The sequence below is a fragment of the Mya arenaria genome, chromosome 17 (assembly GCF_026914265.1).
Source record: "Mya arenaria isolate MELC-2E11 chromosome 17, ASM2691426v1".
Lineage (NCBI taxonomy): Eukaryota > Metazoa > Mollusca > Bivalvia > Myida > Myidae > Mya > Mya arenaria.
The window spans coordinates 54,404,890-54,428,858 of record NC_069138.1 but is presented as its reverse complement, the minus strand read 5'-3'; the positions used below and the strand labels follow the sequence as shown (position 1 = coordinate 54,428,858).

The following is a 23,969-nucleotide window of genomic DNA, read 5'->3' as shown; positions in this document are numbered from 1 at the left end:
CAAGGGAAGTTACTCCGCATTCTGTTTATTTTGCTCGGAGTGACTTCCCTTGATTGAATACGGAAGTTAAAAAAGTACATGAAAGTACAATATTTTCGTGACGTTTATATGCTCTGAAACAAAATGACAGCTCTCAGTGAAGAAACAGCTACTATTTTGAAGACTAGCGTAAGTGAAATAACACTTATTTCACAATCATCTTTTGTTTGTTTTATTGAAATTATTGATGATCAGACACATTGAAATTAGACTCATTGTCTTAAATGTTGAATCATATTATTTTTTTACATATATACATGTATAGTGAGATATAAGGCATTAATCATATAAACCATACTAATAAGTACAGCATTTAAATCTGTCATTGTGTTAAAATCAATATTAATCATAGTTTATGAACAGAACATTTTATACCGTCTCTGTGGCCTAGTGGTTAAGCATCCCTGGCCATGTCCTACCAAAAGACGTTAAAATATGGTACATGCCTGGAGCTCGGCATTTAAAGGGTAGTGCTTAGTTTAAACATATTTATTATGCAGAAAAACAACAATACAGCATTTGTTACAAACATATAAAATAAAGGATTGGAACGGTAGAATTAACTAATAAAGTTCCTTTCCTTGAATGGTTATTTGCAATAGTATTAAATACAGGTTTTACTAAATAAAGGATTAATATGATAGCTCTCAGAGTAGTAAGATGATTTAGATAGAATGGTGTCTAAAGAAGTTGCTTCAGCTGGAAGACTATTCCAGGAAAAAATAGCCGAAGGAAGGAAAGAGTTCATATACAATGATGTGCGAGTTCTAGGAATGGAGATTTTAGATGAATTTCTGAGATATCTTGTTGATACTTGCCCTACTGTTGGGGGGACCAAGTTTGAAAGATAATCAGGAGTGAACCCATTTTTCATTTTAAAGAAAAGAGAAGTTTGTGCTTTTCGCGCCTAGTTTGTAAACTTTCCCAGCCAGTTTCAACTTCGAGAAGACGTATGGAAACCAAACGTGTACAACCAGTTACAATTCTGGCACACTTGGTCTGGATTTTATCTAATTCATTCTTTTCATGTTGGGTGCAATTGCTCCAAATAACGTCTGCATATTCAAGGATTGGTCTGACAAAAGATAAATAAATAACTTCTATAGATCGCCTGTCTAATTGAAATCTTAGCCATTTCATCACGTTGATCCGAGCCCAATTTTTATCTTTAATATAATCAATATGAACATGCCAACTACAATCTTCAGATATATGTATTCCGAGATGTTTATGGGATTCAACAGAAGGTATCACTGTATCAAACATTTGCAAAGGAGGATGAAGGGGCTTTAATCTTTTTTTGGTTAGCACCATAGATTCGGATTTAGATGGATTCAATTTCACAAGCCACTTGTCAGCCCAATGAGACAACTTGTTGATATCGGACTGTAGTTGCTCAGCTGCAACTTGGGGTGTTTCGACTATGACGAATAGACTAGTATCATCAGCAAATAAATTGATGTTAGAATTGACATCATTTACAATATCATTAATGTATATAAGAAACAAAAGGGGGCCTAAAATAGAGCCTTGGGGTACACCAGCCTTAATCTCAGAAAATGATGAAGAGGCTCCTGGAATAACCACTCTTTGTCGACGATATTCCAAGTAATTTGAAAACCAAGAAAGAAGTGAACCACATATGCCTGCATGTTCGAGTTTGTACAAAAGGCCACGGTGCCAAACCTTGTCAAAGGCTTTACTTATATCAAAGAAAACAACTCTTATTTCAAGACCTTCGTCAAGGGCATGGCAGAACTTATTATAGATGTTAGTTGATTAACGGTAGAATCACCGGGCATGAAACCGGATTGAAAACATGTAAAGAAGTGAGTATCACGGAGAAAGTTAAAGACATGTTTAAATATAATCCGTTCAAAGACCTTTTCCATAGTATTTAGGAGTGATATTGGACGATAATCTGATGGGTCTGAAGGATCACCCTTTTTGAAAATTGCACAAACATTTGAACACTTCCAACTTGACGGCATAATAGAAGTGTTTAATGAATCATTAAACAGATCACACAAAGGCTGACTGAGTTGAGCAGAGGCTTCGAGAAGAATGCGATTACTTACTCCGTCAGGACCAGATGCTTTACCCAAAACCAGGCAACTTATCGCATCTTTTACTTCAGATGGGGTAATGTGGATGTTATTAAGAATATCATGAGTAGGATTTGAATCAAGCAGAGGCAAAGTTTGACTGGAGTCGTCAATGTATGTTTGACGAGCAAAAAAATCGTTCAGAATATCGGCCTTATCTTGTTCGTCTGTCTTTAGTTCACCATCAGCTGGGTTAAGGAGTGGAGGAATAGCTTTGGATGTATCAGGACTAATGAAGGATTTGAGAGTTTTCCACCAATCTTTCGAACTAATTTCGCTGGATTTGAGTTTGGAAGCAAGATTATCAAAATACAAGGATTTGGAGCGGCGAATCAGAGCAACAACTTCATTTCTAAGACCACGGAACTTTAACCAGTGTACTGGATGCCCTTTTGCGTTTTCGAATTTTTAATTTAATATCAGCATTCATCCATGGGGGATCTTTATGATTAACATTAACAACCTTGCTTGGAATACAACAGCTAGCAATATCAGCGATCTTTGTCAGGGTAGTGCTTAGAAAAGTGGTACGATAAAGAGCTAGGGTGTCACACCCAGACTTCCTTGTATCCCACCAATGTCTCTTCAGCGTGCTGTCCCTTCAGCAAAAACAAAGGACCCTGTTGGAAATAATTGCTTGCACTTTCATGGGTCGCAAGGTCTAAAGAAATACATACATACAACAATCTAATGCATCTGTTAAATTAAAGGTTATTATAATCCATGCCTATATACCACAACAAGAACAACAAATGTTGCGTTAACCAGAACAAATCAGTAGAGTTAATTTATTTAAGGCATTATATGTCCTCAAAATTGTTGTTTATCTCACTATATTGCCTTAAAATGATAAAATTCAACACTTGAGACACAATTAGTCAAATATCTTCGGTCATCACTGGACACTACTCAGTGATTGACATTCAAGTGCAGTTGAGATATTAATTTGGTGTACATAAGGTGTTGTTATACATACTTTTATCCATCATTTTTTAATTGGATCACCTACAATGTACAACCTTAAAGACTGAGTTATCTCTTCCCCCTGTTGGACCAGATATATTACCAGTATACAACTTTTTTTTAGCTCATGAATCTGAAAAGTTGAGTTTTTATTGTTGGAATCATAATGACTTTATTTAACATTGCGCGAGAACTGTTTAAGATATTCAAATGAAACTTGATACCGGTACACATGTTGCCAAACACATGTTGTACATACATTTAAAGCAATGCCCTTAAATCTGGCTTTAATAATATTCGATATTACATGTATGCCACTTCAAGGCCTTGTTTGAATGAAAAAACAACAACAGACATGCATTGGCCTTGGCTGTGCAGCACTCTTGTTTCAATTTGTCTCTAAGGTCCCATTTGAAAACTTGGGCCACATTTAGTACTGTATAACATCATACATGTAGATTTTAGTTTTTTTTATATGCCTTAGCCTAAGTATGTGCTCTCAATTTATGTAATTTTTGTGTCATAATTAACTGGTCATCCATTCCATCCTTTTAACAAAGGTGCTGAATGAGCTCCGGCCTGCTTTGTGTCGAGATCTGAACCCTGTGATGCACTTTCCACATCTGAAGTCAAAGTAAGGCTGTTTTGTTCTTCCTATGATAATCTTCAAATAACTCTTTGTCTGAATTAAAAAAGGTTTATAATATCCCTGTGTCAAAACTCATTGTTTGTAAATTCTAAAAATACACGATGCATGTAAAATATAAATATACTTTACACCATGGCCAGGGTATTTTTCAACCTGGAAGTTTTAAAATGTTCTGCACTAAGTTCTCACATATGAATGTGTGTGGTATACTTATAAAATGAATCAATAAAGTTGGTCATATTCTTTGATATATGCTACTAAAATGATCTTTTTCTTGTGTTAATAATGTTGCACCAATGTTTTATTAAGTTTAAAGTTGTAGAAATATTTTACCACTCATTAAGAACATGACAATAAATTGCAATTCAGTTATACACAATAGTCAATACATGTATAAGATGTATTTTATAGGGCCACAGAGTTACATAAAAATACAAAACATTGAATTTTCAAATCTTTCAATAATGCTGATTATTTTGATACCTTGACCACGGCGTATACTACAAATAATGTAAATAGATGGATCAGTAAAGGACAGTTACATCAAAGTTTGGATACATTATGTTCATCATCATTTTGAAAAAAAAAAGGGGGAAAAGTTTTGTTCTTGTGGTCATGTATAACAGTGTTACTCTTCCTGATAGAAAGGTTGTGAAACACTCTTTATACAGGTCCGTGTATATGTGGGCTGCTTTATGTGCACTTATGATGTCATCCAGGTATATGAACTTTGTACAAGTTAAGAAATATAGGTGTGATAAATGTACCATAACAGGAGGAAAGTGATTTATGCAATCCCAGCGAACTTACGAATGTACAAGTACAAATTTAAAGAGAAATTTTGCAAACCAAATTTAAACTAATTAATCTGTGATTTTCACCTGTACTTGAAGTTACTCTTCTGTGAACGAAAACAGGTAGTGGTTCACAAACCTCTATAATAATAATAATACGATATATTGAAGATGATGTATGAGATTATCTGGTGTTTCTGTTTTTAGGTACATTCTGAACAGAGATGACGAGGAGATAATCAGCAGCATACCCATAAGTAGACAGAAGGTTGACAAGCTCATTGATATTTTGGTTTGTATAAATTATTTGTATCCGTTTATTTACTTATTAGAAGTGAAACAAGATGTAAAAAATAATAATAATGTAATATTTTGCATTATGCAGAGCCTATAATTGAACATGACTTCTCTCCTCTCTCCAGTGTTACAAACATGCAGGAAAGTCTGGTTGGCGCTCACTTGAACAACGTAGACTAGATTCCTGACTTGTAATGTTTTACAACATATACCATCATCATGTTGTTATTACGCTGCCATCTTATATTCAAACACCAATAAGATTTACCAGACTAATGCACCCACTATGTTTCAGACAAATTCAAGTAAAAACTGACTTTCACAAATTTTCATTCTATCCTCACTCGGTTGTACTTTGGAACAGTTTGCCCGATCATATTGTTACTATCCCCACCCCACCCCTGAAACATTCAAGGTGGCTGTGGCAACCATTAAGCATTAGATAAGCGAGCAATGTTTTTATCTTTTTACCAGTTCACCAATCACTTTTTATCATGTTACCTACATGTAAATTTTGTTTTCTTTTATACCCCAGTTCTCACTTTTCTGATGTGATTTGCTTCATCAGTGTTTTATTTTTTTTCACTAACAAACCGGCGCGCACCGTTCATGTCAGTAACACTCGGAAGAGGAGTTGACATTAAACAGAGATAGATATATTGTGATTCAGGGTTCTGGGGGCGGTTTCAATAAAGGATGTTAGTCGTAACTTCAATTATCTTAAATCTGTATAAAGGGCACCAATGGTAATACATCATATTGGTCTTATTTCATTATCTCTGTGTTCGTTTAATTGATAGTTAAAGCTAATTTCACTCAAATTTGAAGCAGAGTAATGGAACTATGATACTAAGATTATTTCATTTCAAGATTAAAATCAACTAAGATCTTTATTGAAACCCCCCCAGTCTTTGAGCTTTGACAGTGAAAAGTACATAAAGCAGATTATAATCGCCAAATTTCCATTTTTGGTAACGAAAACATCCACCAAATGCCCATTTAGTCATTAATTTTTTTTTTTTTAGAAGATGTATCATGTTGACTGGCTTATTTAAGGAAAATAGTACTCATTTATGGTCTTTTTTTTCAAGGATAAGTCTGCGCTGGGCTGCTTCAGGCCTGCCATCTTCTTTGTTTAGAAGACAAAAATACACTAACAATTACATATCACAACATCTTGTTAACTTCATTCATGAGGACAAATTATTCAAGCCCCACTATCACAAAGTTGATATTTTTAAAACATGAATCACAATATAAGTGCAGATAGAGCTGTTTAACACGGAAACTTTATTGTAACATTTAACAGTTTTTATGAGTATTTAGGTTAATCAGGTTCCAACTTTAAAGGCACACTATATAGGTTGGTGCAAAGTAATTTGTATACAGAAAAAATAAAAAATAAATTTGAGTTTTTTTAACTGGGAAAATTGTGGCCACGTAGCTATAAAAAATTTTTTTTTTTTTTTTTTATAAAGGCTAATATGTTTTAGCTGTACGTACACAATTCATGTGCTTTTTTCTGTTTTGATCATTAAAGTCAAAGGAGTTGAACATGATAATGCAAACACCATTTATTTGCATCTGAATCTATATTGTCCGCCTTTAAAAGAAATTTCTGCTTACTTTTGAGTATATATTTTAGTAATTGCACTGATTGGAAAACTTCTCGCTTAAAGCATATTGCATATGCTGGTTTGAGTTAATCATTAAGATGTAGATCTGAATGTGGTCCAGTATATACAGCCAGTATACTGGTATGTTGTTACAGCCATATTTAGTAATTATAGCACTTACATGTCTCTAGCTTATAAAAATATGAGGAAAAAACCCAAACAATTTGTATGAGGCACAAGTTGGATAATTTGTATATCAATTTCTTTTGCACAAAAGCGCATTCAGTAGTGACACAGGTAACTTGGCTGGTTGCAAAATTTTTCCTTGTTCGAAATTTTAGATTAAGTTCTTATTTGTTAAGTAAACGATCTTGATTTTGATGAAAATCTTTATTGTCCATCCTGCTGTCCACCCCCCCTCTCCCCTAAATCATCCAAGTTTACTTTTATTTCAATATAGGAGAATTTTTTTTAATAAAATACGCCCAAAATGCACCATTTCAGACTAGAAATTGTAAAAAAAATATTTTGGGAAGTACCCTCAAACCTCCCTCCAAACACTTTCAACCAAATAACATTCGGGTTTTGAGCGAGGGCAAAGTCAAATGGTTGTGCCTCCTAAGTTACGCCCCCTCAAACATCGAATCCTGGGTCTGCTCCTGAAAATTATACTGTAGGTAGGGATTGAAATATGAAAATCGGTCAAAAGGCATAGTGATAAATGGTCATTTGATTTCCAGTTATGTTTATCAAATGAAAAGACAATATAAGTGTTTATGCTGAAGTTGTAAAGTGTAACCGAGCCGGGCGTGTGAGTGGTAACGCAAAGGCTGGTTACAGCACCCTAGGTCAAGCAAGGACGGGCAGATGGATGTGAAAAATAACAGATGTTTTTCTACTTTCTTGTATTTATTTACAAATTATTCAAATTATGATGTAATGTAAACCAAAAATATGTAAAACTATAGTTTCTCTTTTCACCTAGCCGCTTAAACGAGCTGTAATGTTTTTTGGAGATTGGAGTTTCAATTGAATCAGAAAAAGTAAACAATAGCCAATCAATACCAGTGTGAAAGAAAAGATATAGAAACAATTATTTATCAAAACAATATAATACATTTTCATCTCAGTATACATTTTGTTGTTCTATTCATTTGTCCTAATCTGGCCTTAAAGCTGCATTCTCACAGATAAACCATTTTTACAACTTTTATTTTTTGTCTCGAGAAGAGTAAATTTTTGCGTAAATATCTGCAAACCAATGATAAAAGATTGCTGACAAAATATCAGATCGTAGATTTTCATATTTCCGTTCGAAAATTAATGTTTTATGGCTTACAGTTTAAGGAAAATGCATAAAACATCAGTTTTTGAACTTAAATATAAAAATCTGCGAACTGATTTTTTGTCAGTAGTCTTATATCACTGGATTCCATGATTTTTTTGCAAAAATTGGCTCATTTTAAGACAAAAAATAAAAAAGTTGTAAAAACGTTCCATCTGTGAGTGTGTTGCTTTAATTTTTAAAAAAGATATTAAGCATAAGAATCTTAATGTAAGTTGCTCTGTAATATAGTTAAATTTCTTCCTTAATCTTGATTTCACAAAATAAAAGTTAATTTTTTGTGATTATCATAAACATACGAGTAATTTTCATTTAAAGTGCAAAAACTCTTGTAAATATTACACAAATGATACCAAACCAAAAATAGTGGGTTTAGCTTAATCCTGGGACTTAATTAAGATGTTTCGAGAAATATGGGCCTGTTGTTTAACTAAGAAAACGGTCCCTTTGGACAAGACTTACTGTACAGAGAAAAATATAATTATGATGAGCTCAAGGTGAGGACAAAAGTTTGCTTATTAAATTTAAGTAATAGTTAGATGACATAAAGTAACATTTTAATGATTAGGAATGGGCAGAGTGAGCAAAGTGAACATGCCCTTCTTAATGATTAAAAAACTTCTTCGGGTAATCTTACTGTCTTAGAATACAATCTCATTGGCTGACATATTGTCAAAGCAAAAACTGATGAAGGGAGTGTGTATTGGATGAGTGGCAGTAAGCAGACCTTATAACACCCGCGGAAGTTGAACGTCTCAACGATTAAGCCTTATACCTAATGTTTGCCTATAGATCTGCAATTTCATTGGCTGTAAATGTAGGTTGTAAATTCTTATAAAGTATACTTCATAGTAATCTTATATCAATCACATTAAATATAAATTCCTAAGCATAACAAATGTCAGATAAGTAGAAACCATTCGCATGAGTATAAATGACTCTATATTTATGGGAAAATGTGATCAACAATTGATAGGAACATGAATAACACACATGCACTATAGACCAAAAAGGTTGAAGTGAGAAACAGTTACACCAAATAACAAGCTGGTTATAAATGTTCTTAAGTGCACAAAAGTATGATTGAACATAAAAGCAAATTATGCGGTAATTTTGTTAAATGGATGTAATTTTTGTAGCTGAAGATGAAATTATTTATACTTTTGCTCCACCATATTTGTCCATGTTTAGAGAATACACATAGTTGTTACCAGGTATTCATTATATAGCAGCACTTATACTGTCTTGGTAAAAGTTTGTATAGCTATGTGGTAGAGTGTTCACCTACAGAGAGAAGGGAGAAGGTCATTGGTTCAATCCTCGCCACATGCACAAAGTGTATTCGCATAGTTTGTCACATTTTTAGCTCCCAACGTAAATGTCTCACTTTGTATGAAAAGGCTAGGGTATTGGACATACAGTGGCAATTGTGTCTTGCTAAACAGCTAGCTTTTACAGCAAAGTGGTAGAGATTCTTACCTGCAAAGCAAAAGGTCAGGGGCTCAATCCCCACCAAGCCCATAAAGTATATTTGTGATCATTTCAACAGCCATTGTAAATGACTCACCTAGTAGGATAAGCCTCAAGGTCAAGTAGGATAAGCCTCAAGGTCAAGTAGAAGGTTTTAAAAAAAAATGGACGAGGTGTGTGTAAGCAGTTTAGAGTATATGGCACCACTCATTAAATTAACTGTCTTCCTAATAAGATAGATTTGATTCACAATAGAGTGTCACACCTCAAGATCAAAGGGTCGTGGTTTCAACCTCACCAGATTCACAAAGCTTATTGGTGTAGTTTGTCATTCAAGGAAGAATTAAAAAAATGTAGGAGGTGTGTGGGTACAGGATATATAGCAGCACTTTTACTGTCTTGCTATTGAGCTAGCTTTAACCTGGTAGAGTGTCCACTTGAACAACAAGGGGTCAGAGTTCAGTCCCACAACAGGAACAAAGCTAATTTGTTTAGTTTGTTAATGATCGTTAATTTTAAGAATTTGCCATTGATTATGGACGACCTCAATTGTAAGGGATCATCATTTGATCAGAAATGGTACTGTTTGGTATTTTATTGAACCAGGTACAGAAAGGGGAGAAAGGGTTTGATGAGCTTGTACGTTCCATAGTGAAGGATAGAACCCAGCTGTTCCTGGCACAGAAACTCAACCAGGCATATGAGGAGAAGCAGAAAAGGCTCCAAGGTCAGTATAAGTCTGACATATGAGCGTGTGTGAGCGTGGATGTGTGTGTGTGTGTGTGTGCATGTTTGTGAGTGTTTGAGTGTGTGCATTTTTGTGAGTGTGTGTGAGCGTGGATGTATGTGTGTGTGTGTGTGCGTGTTTGTGTGTGTGCGTGTTTGTGAGTGTTGGTGTGCGTACATGTTTGTGTGTGTGTTTCATTGACTATAGGTTACATGCATGTGTGTTTGTTTACATGTGTCTGTGCATGTTTGTGTGTTTGTTTGTGCATACATGGTTTTACATATGAAGGAGTTACTTTTGGCATCAAACAGTGGCAGCTGGGTCAGAAAATCCTTGTGCATATACTATACTTTATTATCCAATCACGATAAATCTTGGTGAGAGTGCTCTTGGTCACTTTGTTCAAGTTATGCCTCAAGGAAATACAGTTTGTAAAATATGATATTTAGAACAGTGAACAGACATTCATTTTGATATGCATTCTTAAGGTGTTATTTGAAAAAAATATTGATATATTAAGTATAATTTTTTCTTGTACCTGATTCAAAAGACAGAAGATTTAAGTATAGTTTATTGTTGGCCTTATTCATACATGTATATATTCATACTTTTTTACAGCAATCGAAATGGACCTGCGGCTTTCCCAGAGAGAAGACCAACAACGATCTATGTCCCTGAGGCTTTCCCAGGGGCCTGTGGAACATTGTAACAGCCCTGAACCCCTTGCCGAGCCTCCAAGTCTGAAACCAGTCTATACTCCACAGACTGGTTCACACGAGAAGATAAAATCTGGGGAGTTCAGAAGCTCTATATCTGACTTAGGAGTAGACACAGACAAGCTCCCAAAGCCGGTGATGCCTTTAATTGGTTTATTGACAGATAAGGAAAAAGATGAGGAGTTAAAAAAGGCTGAGCAATCTCTGAAAGAAGATAGCTTTGACGAAGGATCAGATGATTTTGATAAGAACAAGGTGGTGATCATTGAGGTAGTTGATGGAAACGAGTCTAAAGCTTAGCAATATTTATTTTGGTTTAAACATATCAACATTATGGTTACTGAACCCACAGCCTGAGTCATTGAAATTAATCACAAGCTCTTTTTATAGTGTTTTTATAATTTCAATCACCAGAGTAGATGGTGAAGTCACTGATTTTTTGTATATTTTCAAGGACAAAGTTCAATAACTAGCATGTGTATAAATGAATAATGTTGTATTTTATCGGCACAGTTAAGCTCGGCCTCCTTGTTTCTGTTCTGATATGGGAGTTAATGTAAAGAGGAAAAAAACAACATTACATGGTACAAGAAATATTTTATATACGCTCTGGAATGGTTTTCTCATACTTTTGTATTACTATATAGGTATATGAAGAAACATATGTCAATGATTAGTTTAGTTAAAACTTTTTTATTTTATAATGATTGTGAAACAAGTAATTACAACATAATATTAATCACTATCATTGGTGGTTGTGTGTGTGTCTTGTTGTGTGTGAGAAACCAGAATATTTGGAGGAAACCCCGCTTGTTCAGCTTGGTAACCACAAATTCAAGGCCAGTGATGTCTTGGTTAAAAGCGAGTATGCTACCTGAACAAGCAATTAATGTCAATGGTATACTTTCAAACTGTCCAAGTTTGAAAATATGTATCTGTGGCGGGGTACCAAGGAAGATCATACAAGATTCAAAATTTATTGTCAATTTTAAGCTCTACATGCCGAAGAGTTCATGCGATGTCATTCATCCCTGTTTTTCTACGTAAACAATTGCTTGTGAACACAAACTTGTACAATAGTTAGATATCCATGAGAACTCCGTTCCTTTCGAATACCAGCCATATCTTGCCCATGTATGACTGGATTATGTCCCTTGAAATGATTAAAATTGCTATTGTAGCCGAGTCAAACATTACTGTCTAAGAAAGACGACATGTTATTTTTAGATTGGTTGCAGTTGTTTTGTTTTTTTTTCTCTTCCTTTCTGATACAGTTTAAGAGAGACAACCTTTACTCAGATATGCTTTTGGCTGTTGTCTTTCTCCCTTGCCTTTGTTTAAAAGGGTTGACTGATTTCTCTTAAGACTTATACAATTATTAGACACTGACTTAATGATATTCCTTTCAAAAACCAGCCACATCAGCCCATGCATGACTAGATTTATTGAAATTATCAAAATTGCTATAATACTGCTTGTGACACAAATGAGCCTCCATTTCCTATCTGATATTCACCAACCTATCATAGCAGTTGTTACGTACTGATAAGACCTTGGCTCCTTTCGAAAACCAGTCAGATCCCACAATGCATGACTGGGTTATAGCCCCTTGAAATTCATCTAATTGAAAATGACAAAGGCCGTCATGGGCTTCTTGTTTCTGCTTGTATGGAATAGATATTGGCCGATTGCTGAAGTATTATTAAAGCTTTACTAATGTTTCTGTAAATGCATGCTAATTATATGTATGTTATAATATTTTGTTTTTTTCAACATGTTTGGTGTAAAATTGGTTGTGTAGATATTACACAACAATGGATTGATTTACATTTGTGTTTATATTTTGTACTTTTTGATATTTTACACATAGAATCTGATATTAATTTTGATATAATTTTGTATAGACACTTACAAATGTATGTGTCAAAAGGTGATAGAAAATGTAAATGTTCTTCTTCAAATATACCGGTAATAGAAGATGAGTATTAATTAAATGCAATTTACAATATTCTTAGATCTTACTATCTAGGTAATACATCCTGTCTTTCTGAATCTGTTAAAGGTAGGTGTACCCTAGAAATTTAACTGTTTCTTCAATACTTACTTTACTTTTTTCACTCTTATAATATGGCTCTTTACCCTTTTTTTGTATTTGTATGTGTTTATGTTTAATATGTATATTGCCAGGATAATGTTTTGTAATAGTCAAAGGCATTTATATGCAGCTCTTACCAAATAGGTTATACACGTACCTTCAAAGATTATGCTGGTGAATATGATGTGGTTCTAGGTTCAGGTTTATTTTATTTTTTAGATATACATGTAATAATAAAGTTGAAACCTGTTGGCTGGATATCACTTGGCTCGATTTCCTCATTGGCTCGAACTAAATGTTAAGGACCGATTTTGATTTACTCTTTGTAAGCATGCCTGCTTAGCTTGGCTCGATATTCGCAAGGCTCGAAGTATTTTGGCCGGTTTCTGGGATATCAGACCAACAGGTTTCGATTCGAACATATGTGTTGGGCTCATCATTGTAACTTTGTCTTCATCTTTTAACTGTCGGAAGTAGTTATGTGAATGATTGTAAAATATCATGTTTATAGTGTTTATGTAATAGTTAGAAAATATTGCGTAACATCTTAATGATTGTGGAGGCTGGAGTAAACAAAGCAGGCAAATCCTTCTTAGTTATTAAGATTTTGCACAAAATGTTCTAACTGACTTATATTATTAAGTGTTTTCTGCAGGCAGGGAACCAAATTTTTAAATCATATCTTTTAGTTATAAAACTGTAAGAAAACTGTAAGTATTATCTATTAAGGGTTGTACATATTGAAGGGTGATATAATAGGCTTTAATTTTGCAGGTTACAATCTAAATATGAGTAGAGCACCTTTTGAAAAAACGGCGTATAGTTTTGCAAATGTCCATCTGTCAGTTAACCACATCTTTTCCCCACAACAACTCTTGGTGACTACAGCTCAATTGATGACCCAGGTTGATAACCCATATTTTTTTAAGATCCAAAGGTTAAGGTGATGGTTCACCATGTTTGAAAACTTGTCCACAAAATAATTTTAGGAAAATTTGACCTATGTGTATGCCTAAGAAAAAACTGATAGATTGCCTTGACCAGCAGAAGATCCATTTTGTTTTGAGGGCAGTGGGTCAAAGGTCAAGTTCACATTCAACATTTTATGAAAATTTTGTCAGCACACTTACTTGAGAATGATTTGATCTAGAACCATAAATCTCAGTTTTGGGTTGCCCTTTGTTTATATCAAGTGTCAAGGTCACTGACAACAGTCTTACAAAAACTTTACATGCACCATGAACACAAAAAAAGTTTGATGAAACGTAAATAAAAGGTTGGCTTTGACCAATTAATGATCCCAGTAGATCAAAGGTCAATATCATGGTCAAAAGTCTTTTGAAAATGTTGTCCCCCATTAACTTAAGAACAGTTGCCCTTGACCAGCAGATGACACCTTTCGATTTTGAGGTCAGTAGCTTAAAGTTTAAGGTCATGGTCATAAGTCTTCTAAAACCTGTGCCTCAGTATCTCTAGAACTGTTTGAACTAGCACTATTAAGCTTTAAAAGAAGGTTGCCCATGATCAGCTTATAACCCTTATTAATTTTGAGGTAAGTAGGTCAAATGTCAAGATCATGGAAACTTGAGAACCATGTGGTAACAAAAATATAATTTATTAGGTTAAATTACATTATATTTACCCAATGTAATTAATATCATGTTTCATAATTTTGGAATGGTCAAAATACCCCATTTTGGGGGAATAGTTGTTCATTATAATTTCTTCAATATTGGAAATATAATTTAAGCTTACTTGCAGACTTGTCAGTCTAGAATTAGGCGTCAATGTTCTCTTTTTGTATGTACATTTTGTCTTTTTTCAATGAATAAATGTTTTAATTAAAGATATTTTAGTTCACTTTTTTCTGAATTTGTTGTTTTCTCTTTAACTCTGGCTGGTCATACTTAATCTGGTCAGTAGGTTGAGTTGCAACGCAATTCAGAAGGGTTAAAGGTCACTTTTGTACCATTTTGCATTAAAGTGACCCTCTTATTCAAAATGTATACACAAGCATGTATAACAAACATCAATATTGACTGATAAACCTTTAACTTCTTACTAAATAATGCATTTATAGAAAAAATAAATATTACTGATAACAAGGATGTAACCCTGTATTAAATAACAGAAAACGCAAAATATTAAATGATTGGTGAATGCTTTAAGATTTACTGAGATCTAATATAGCCCCATAAGGTGAAAATATCGCACATTTCTTTCAAATTAAACTCGGTATCCTTCATAAGAACAATTGTTTTCGACATTTATCAATCCTTTTTGGAATATTAAAACAATAGTATTAATTGTGGTAAATCTTATTTGGGAGTAAGAGTGCAGCTTTAAGTAAGAGTTCCATAACTCCTCTTTTCAAGGTTTCAGTTTCTATGCTTACTACACTGCAGTTGGAAGTTGCATCCATAATAAAGTTTCAGTTTTTATCCTTTCCATTTGATGTAAAACAAGGATCCCCAAGCTTGACTGGGATGTTGGGCTTCACCAGTAGATCACCCCTATTGTTTTGATGTAATCAGTTCAAAGGTCAATGTCACAGTGACCTTGAACGTGAAAAGCTTGTCCTAGTGATAACTTGACAATGTCTGCATCTATGGTCCTCAAACTCAAGAGGGAAGTTGGGCGTTACCAGTAGATGACCCCTATCCAAAGGTCAAGGTAACAATGCCATTGAAAAAAGTCATAATGAGTGTCCGAGTGATAACTTGACGTAGAGATTGGGCCTGATCTTATTAATTTTGAGGTCATAAGGTCAAAGGTTTATGTCGCAGTGCCATGAATACGAAAACCTTGTCTGATTGATAATTCAAATTTACGTCCTAATTACTTATTTCCTGCTGCCAGAAGTATCATTCATAATCACAACGTGAATTGTACCTACTGCCGTCATACTTTGAATGCCTGTTAGTCATAATTTTTAAACTACCTTGTAGGCATCTAATGTGAAATGACTAATCAGTTGACACTTCGGTCCGTATATTATTCAATTGTCCAAATAAACCTTACAACATGGCGTTCGGGGGGGGGGGGGCATAATGTTTGACAAACATATCTTGTTTAAGTCAAAGAAACCCCCTGGTGTATATGTGGTGAACCTGAAACCATTTCTCATAACCTGATTGACTGCAACCTCTTCTGTGCTGAAAGGGAAAAAATGTTCCCCGGACTCCACACACTTTGACCAGCCCAATTGCGTTCATAACCAGATAATGACATCAGTCCCGCAATTTATTCCTTAAATAATTAATATATATGTTTTTTGTACGTCCATTTATATTTTTATATTATTTTAAAAATTTAGACTTATCGACTTTGTCCCTGCAGTTTTCATTGTATATATACATACTTAAACGGCTAATTGACTGTCGAAGGTCAAATAGCAAAACTCATTGACAAAAAATAATTTTAGACTGTAATCCTGGGTTGGTATTTAATGTTGGACTTCATTGGATATAAAATATTTTGCGGTGTGAAGTTAGCGACCAACTGGCGTGAAGTTAGCAGCCTAGCGCCCAAGTGGCGTGAAGTTAGCGGCCTAGCGACCAACTGCCGTGAAGTTAGCAAATTGGCTACCTGACGACCTAGCGGCCGAATTGTACTCTGAAAACCATGTTAAATTATTTTTTTTAAATTTGAGATTAACATCCTGCATCGATTATGAACATTTATAAAAAAAAAATCGATTAAGCTGTCCAGCGGCTTAGCGGCCTAGCGACCTTGCGGCGTGAAGTAAGCGGCCGGGAGGCCTATAATTGTTTTCTATTTCAAAGCATAAATTAATGTTTTTTATGCACAAATTATCTTTAGCATTTTTTTCTCTCCAAAAGTCGATCAAGCGGCCTAGCGGCATAAAGTTAGCGGTCTGACAGCCTAGCGGCATAACATAGTTTTTTTCAAAGCATTTTCATGCGTTTTTTTTCAAACAATGCTAGAATAATATGTTTTATTCATAAATTAACATACTGAAGCGATTATCAACATTTTCCCAAAAAGCTAATCAAGCAGTCCAGCGGCTTAGCGGCGTGAAGTTAGCTGGCTGGCGGACTAGCAGCTTGGTGTTCTATATTGTTTTCTATTTCAAACTTGTTTAATGCGTTTTCTTTTCAAACGATGCTAAATTAATCCTATAGCGATTATAAGCATTTTCATAAAAAGTCGATCTAGCAGCTCAAAATTGTTTTCTATTCAAAAGCATTTTTTATGCGTTTTCTTTAAACAATACATTGTAAACATGCTTTCTATGCACAAATTATCAGTCTTGAGCTGACGTGTTCCGAATGAGTTTCTATACATGAACTCCAGCTACGCTCGCTCATGGTGGAAGAGATCTAGTCTGCTTGTCAGGGGAGATCACTGCGTAGGAGATTGGAAATAAATATGTTTAAATGAAATATCAAGTTAAACATTTGTTATCATAGATATTTGAATATTTTGTTCTTGTAACAACAGCAGAAGGAAATTAAAAGAAACAACATGATTATTTATTTTTTTATTGATCATTGAAGCAAATTTATAAATATTTTGATAAAAATGAAATAAGTATATATAATTAGCGTAAAAATGAATGACAATTAAAATAGAATAACAAAATCACAGTTAATATGTTAACTCATATTGGAGAACTGACCTATTATATTATTTTTGATTCATATTGACCCTTTACAATTGATTATAGTACATAACAGCCAATATGTGAACATTATATGGAGCTTTGTCATTGTACACATAAACAATTATAACGCATTTAACACTGTCAAATAATAGGTAACACTCCAATACGTGTTCAGGACTTACATAGTGATATTATTCACTTACACACGATACTATGTAAAAATCTTGTGCCAATGTTATTATGTATATGTTTATTAAAACGACTTATCAAGGAAAATTAAGTAAGTCCTTATTGACAAGGAAAATATGTTACACAAACACACTTTTAAATAAAGAGTTATAGTTTTCTTTGAAAATGCCATTAGTTTTTAGTGAAAAAAAACAACAGCATCACTATTTGGTTTGAAAATACAAATGTTTTTTTTATCGAAAATGTAACTATGTTCTTTTAAAAATGCAGACTTATGTTTGAAAACGCGAGTCGAATGAAACAATTCTTTCTTTTGAAAATGCTAGTAGATGTTTGAAAATATACTTATTTGTATTGGAAATGTATGAATAGTTATATGAGTTCAAACGCTATTTTTTATTGAAATTTTGTATTTCTGTCACATGAAAAGTCGTTCTAATAAACACATACAATTATGTGATCCCGATAGAATATAAATGTAAAACACAACATATTAGTTGACTGAAATGGAAAATGCATGGTTCCTTCAAATTCGCTCTTTTGTACATAAAGATATATATGCATAAAACTCATACATTCGATCACAAATTCCACATTCGTGATATCAAAGCACACACATTAGTACAAATTTTACAGAGCTGAAATTTGAAAATACTTCAAATATATACACTAGCATGTTCGCTATATTTAGAGTTACCAATGAACTTAAAAGAAAAATACAACATATGTTGGGATATCATCTCTTACATGAAGTGAAACACTTAAATATCTTGTAGAAAATCACACACATAAATAACATGTTTATATACACCAATGATATTGTTTTTTCGTAACAAAAAGGACCAATTATTTAGTATTTTTTAAACAGCAGTAAAATAATGACGAAAATACTTATTACAGACATGAAACCCTTTGTCATATCACCAGTTATAATGCCTTGATAAAGTCTGGCTAAGAATTTAAACTTCTGTCAATGTATGAAACTAATAGTTCACCAAAACTGTTATACATGTAGTTCATTTAATCCATTGAAATAGAATAATTGCAAGGAATGTACATACACAACCTCTTGGTAGATTCCTAAGTTAATACATGTGAAATGCAAATGAACAATAGTAAAGACTTACCGAGTATTGCTAAAGTACAAATTATACAACGCACAGCTTATACTTTGAAAATACCGAGAAAGGGCAACAGTTTCAGATTATGGATTTAAAGACGTGCGTAAATGGATCAGCAATAAAGTGTTCAAAAACATTTTGGAATAATTAACATGAAAGGGAAGGGCCATTACTCCGATAGAGCAATGGGTATCTTTGATCATCAAACTCACAGGTACCCTTGATGGCAGTAGAAAGGTTTTGTTACATTACTTGTTCTTGTCGCTACTCAAGAAAGTGATAGTTTTACCAGCTTTTTGTTAACCGTTTTCTCATGATTTTATGAATATTATTACCATTCAACGTGAACGAGGATCTCATTACCATTCACCTGGACAGAGTTTATAACACACATACATTGATGATGTAGCATTCAGAAAGTAGTTGGCGCGTGCATGTTTATATGTGCGTTCATAACACACATACCTTGATGACATACCATTTAGAAAGTAGTTTTTGCGAAGTGCGTTCATAACACACAAACCTTGATGACGTACAATTCAGACATTAGTTGGCGCTTGCCTGTACTAGTAGCGTCCGTACTCTTTATTACCTTTTTTGCCATAACGTATACATGTACACAGTTTACATAACAGTCAATTTTGTATTGAGCATCATGAGACTGGAATAGTTTTTTTGTGAATCTAAATCTAAGGAATTGTCTTCTACCATACGATAAAACATATTCTACAGTTATAATAATGAAGTAAAACAATTAACAGCAACAATCAATAATAATAAACTGCAAATGTACAGAACAGTTAACCAAATTTTAACGAATAAAATAACAGAGCTGTATATAATCTAATATTGTACAAAACATGAACAATGGTAGTACTGGTTTGTTACACTTTTGAAATGCAGTGTGAAAGTGTCATTTGTTTTATTTTAGATTTGCTGCAATGTTCATTTATACCACACATCGGCTTACTAGTAACAGTACACATGTTTGTTTATATATTCTTCGATATTGCACATTTTAATAAGCTTTCAGAGTCATTTGAAGAGAATTAAACTAGAAGCCGCAATTACATAGTCTCTATTTTTAGTTTAAACAAATACCACAAACTATTGTAAAACCAGTAAGACCAGCCTCACGAAATTTTGGAAGGCAAAGGAACTGGTATATTCTGATTTCTGAACATATTTTCCAGCTTATATGTACTGGTTAGGGTAATTAGATAAAACACATATTTGCTTTAGCATACACATACATATATAAGTATAAATAGGAATCGATCTCACTTAATCACAGTGTAGTTATTTAATGACAGAGTAATAAGAGTTATGTTAATCCTAACTTAGATCCGTAATCATTGAAATAAACACTATATACACTCTAATTATTAAATGTAAACGTCGACTGAACTACATTATTGTCAATATATGTAAACAAAATACTGATTGAAGACTATGTATTAGCAAAACATTAAAGCATACATTAACACCAGTCATCATCGTCCTCGTCCGAGTCATTATTTGTCAATGGCGCATTGCTATCACTGCGTAACTCCATCTTCTCCGACCTCCTCCTCCGCTTGTTGTAACCGTTTGGAACATCAACGGAGTTGCGCGGTGATCTAGGGCCGTGGCCTCCATTTTCAGGATGCATGGGGTTCATATGAAGATTTTCTTGCGACCGCCCATGCGACCTATCGCCACGCCCCCTTGTCACTGAACCCCCACCCACCAGCCTATTTGATTCGTCAAAACTCCTACTAGGCGTGTGTCCTATATTTGATTCGTCAATATTCCTATGTGCATGGTGTCTAGTTCTTTCGTGATTTCGCGCACGATTTAAATCCGGGGAATGTCTTGAAGAATTATTCATTTGATCACTAGGTGGCACATTTGGTCTTCTACTATAGTTTCCCGGGAGTGACCTAGTTTGACCGGGTCTATCGCGCGGATCACTGATTTTATTTAAATTGTTTCTCTCAGTTGGACTATACGGCTCAGGGCGGCCTAATTTACCTGGCGGAGGAACATTTTGTGGCACGGGTGCAATGTTCAGTTTAGGTTTATGTGTTGGCGAGGTATTAAGTCGCGGAAAGTTAATGCTCCCCGGACTTTTGGATGGCTGGGGAACCGTTGGAGAAGGCATTACACGCGGCATATTCTCTTTGAGCTTAGGTTGAGCAAGGTTCAGCGAAGAAGGCTTAGTTACTTGAACGGGAGGCATTGGTAGCTTCCTGGTTGATCTCTTTGGTGGAGTATTAACCGGACTGGCCACTGGGCTAGGGCTTCGTGACCGGTCCGTCAGATTTGATCCACCGTAGTACTCGTTCATTGGAGTGGATGAAGGGGTGGGATTGGGGGACGGGGATCGTGACCTGGTTTCTAAGGAGGTGGATCTATACATTTCGGAGCGCTTCCGGGGCTGTGGGCTAGGTAGGGGAGAGCCCATTACGTGATGTTGGGGAATCAACGGGGGCCGTTTCACTCGCGGTCTGCTCCTCAGCTGTGGTGAATTCGGAATGCTGGAGCTGTCTTCGTGTCGAACAGTTGCTAAAGAAATAAAAAAAGTATTCATTTAAAAACAGATAACATGCTATTGGAATTGTCTCCTGAGGCAGCAACATGTCGAAACAAAATGTTTGTCCATGCAAGGTAATTAACGCGACGATGATTGTCTTTCGATCATTGAATTTACCAATTAAAGGAATCATAGTTCGTCAATAAATACTAGCACATGGTGGTATAATCCAATTGATTAATTTGACCACCTCTTTTAAACAACTTCCCTCCGTAAAGCGACCAGTAGGAGTGAGGCTGTCATTCGCGTCATGGTTATTCAAATACGGTGGACAGAGGCAAACTATGCAATACTCAACAAGTTCATGATTTTAAGAACCACTTTACATCCGAAAGGACGGAAAGCCAAATAAAAAGAAATATAAGAATTTAATTGGCCTTCATGTTTATGGTCAAGGGAACAACTTTAATGTCTGTATAAAGCATTTCAGCTGGATTATCAATGGATGCAAACCTTTATGTTTACGTCTTTCATGCTCGGCAATTTCATGAGCCTGCTCGCAAATGTTGGCCACGGCAGAAGCAAACCCAACGTCCATCATACTACGGCGAGGTGAGGTTGACCTCCGAAAGGGACCAGGGGAGGTCGACGGGGATTCAAAGGGGCTCCGATGGTTGAGGATAGGAGACCTGGGGCTAACAGGGGTTGGAGGGAGGGAAGGGGTCTGGCGACCCGTCTCTGAAGGGGGTCGGACAATACCGAGGCCAGCATGCTCGGGGCGCAGTCCTTGTGAGAAATCACGTCTGTCTAGAGACTGGAAAAAGAAAATTATATGCTTCATAAATAAACTGAATTTGTAATTTATGTTACAACATATTGTATATCAAACTGAAAACAAAAAAAAGAACAATCTTAATTCAGTTCAGAAATGACGTGTTTTATTTTAATATATTTCTTTTAAAGGTTAACAAATTTGAATACTATAAGGTTCAAAGATTGTTATAATGTGATTATATATATTGAAACCAAAATGATATCAAACTAGCTACCTACACCAACTAAAGTAACTTGACAGAGATTGCAAACCATTGCTTCTGCTAAACACCAAATGCACATACAACTATTATAATTTATTCTTAACTGGATACTCTCTGAGAACTGTGACATAGTAAAAAACTAAAAAAAACTCACATTTTGGAAAACCTTGTATTTAGTAGAATGTCGTTTCGTGTATAAAAGCACTTTTAAATTTATAAACGCACATACGATATTAAAAAAGAGAAAATATACCCATATTAAGAGTCAATTTATAAATAATCAAGAACAACACAAATGCATTGAACCACTGTTGATTACACGATTGGGAGTTGATGAACTGATTGGGAGTTGAAGAAATGATTGGGAGTTGAAGAAATGATTGGGAGTTGATGAACTGATTGGGAGTTGATGAACTGATTGGGAGTTGAAGAAATTATTGGGAGTTGATGAAACGATTGGGTGTTGATGACACGATTGGGAGTTGATGAAACGATTGGGAGTTGATTAAACATTGGCAGATGATGACACGATTGGGAGTTGATGAAACGATTGGGAGTTGATTAAACATTGGCAGATGATGACACGATTGGGAGTTGATGAAACGACTGGGAGTTGATGAAACATTGGCAGATGATGACACGATTGGTAGTTGACTCCCCTATATTATCTTTAATAAATGAGTAATTAACCGAATGTAAGAGGAGTATTCAGATCACAGAAGAAAAGACTGATTTATAGTCTTCCTTTTCCATGAAAAACAAGATCGCATACAAATTAAAACAATACATGTGTTTTTATCGTGAAACAAATATGACATAATGAACCGACACCTTAACGCATGATTTCACACCCAGAACACCTCCATGTTTACCAATCACCATTGACGATTACGAAGGAACCTGACCCAGTACTATAATACCTGGAAGTGATCTGACACAATGTAAATGCTTGATGTGTCGGAATCAGGAACAGTAATTTCGTCGTCATCTTGCGAGTACGAACTATTCACATAGCCGTGGAGACCTCCATAATGGATATAGCGTATCTATCGTATGCATGCGTATTTAAGGCATAACTCCATAATGGATATAACGTTATCCATACTCGTTATAGCGAGACTGTCATATGGATGTAAGAAAGGCATTATGCATGCATAAGGCATTAATCCATACTAAATATAGCGAGACTGTCGTATGAATGCATGTACGGCGTTAATCAATACTAAATATAGCGAGTCTGTCGTATGAATGCATGTTAGGCATTAATCCATACTAAATACATGTATAGCGAGTCTGTCGTATGAATGCATGTACGGCATTAATCCATACTAAATATAGCGAGTCTGTCGTATGAATGTAGTATGTACGGCATTAATCCATACTAAATACATGTATAGCGAGTCTGTATATGAATGTATGTAGGGCATTAATCCATACTAAATATAGCGAGACTGTCGTATGAATGTATGTAGGGCATTAATCCATACTAAATATAGCGAGACTGTCGTATGAATGTATGTAGGGCATTAATCCATACTAAATATAGCGAATCTGTCGTATGAATGTATGACTCGCACAGATTGATCGTTTTGACAACATTTATTTTTTGTCTTTCAGTGAGCCATTTATTGCGTAAATGTCTGGGAATATGTGATATAAGACTG

General features: G+C 34.9%; 2 protein-coding genes across 2 annotated transcripts; one reads left to right on the top strand and one right to left on the bottom strand.

Annotated features, from left to right (window-relative positions):
- The first annotated feature begins 33 nt into the window (after window positions 1–33).
- On the top strand, window positions 34–14,664 carry LOC128224440 (uncharacterized). Its single transcript, XM_052934282.1, has 5 exons — window positions 34–168; window positions 3,668–3,741; window positions 4,758–4,842; window positions 9,885–10,005; window positions 10,624–14,664. Exons 1-5 carry the CDS (start codon window positions 124–126, stop codon window positions 11,019–11,021), a joined length of 723 nt encoding a protein of 240 aa, XP_052790242.1. The 5' UTR covers window positions 34–123; the 3' UTR covers window positions 11,022–14,664.
- Window positions 14,665–17,320: 2,656 nt separating this feature from the next.
- Window positions 17,321–23,351, bottom strand: LOC128222739 (probable voltage-dependent N-type calcium channel subunit alpha-1B; the record flags this gene model as incomplete). The annotated part of the gene is given in 3 exon segments (XM_052931841.1): window positions 17,321–21,300; window positions 21,782–22,082; window positions 23,226–23,351. Coding segments are annotated over 3 exon segments (1,494 nt in total), but the record flags the coding sequence as incomplete, so codon positions are not given.
- Window positions 23,352–23,969: the final 618 nt, after the last annotated feature.

Excerpts from the sequence above, each read along its gene's own strand:
- LOC128224440 (XM_052934282.1), top strand. The coding sequence starts at position 124 with ATGACAGCTCTCAGTGAAGAAACAGCTACTATTTTGAAGACTAGC. Across the intron at positions 3,742-4,757 it reads TTTCCACATCTGAAGTCAAA|GTACATTCTGAACAGAGATG; the intron begins GTAAGGCTGTTT and ends TTCTGTTTTTAG. Across the intron at positions 4,843-9,884 it reads ACAAGCTCATTGATATTTTG|GTACAGAAAGGGGAGAAAGG; the intron begins GTTTGTATAAAT and ends TTATTGAACCAG.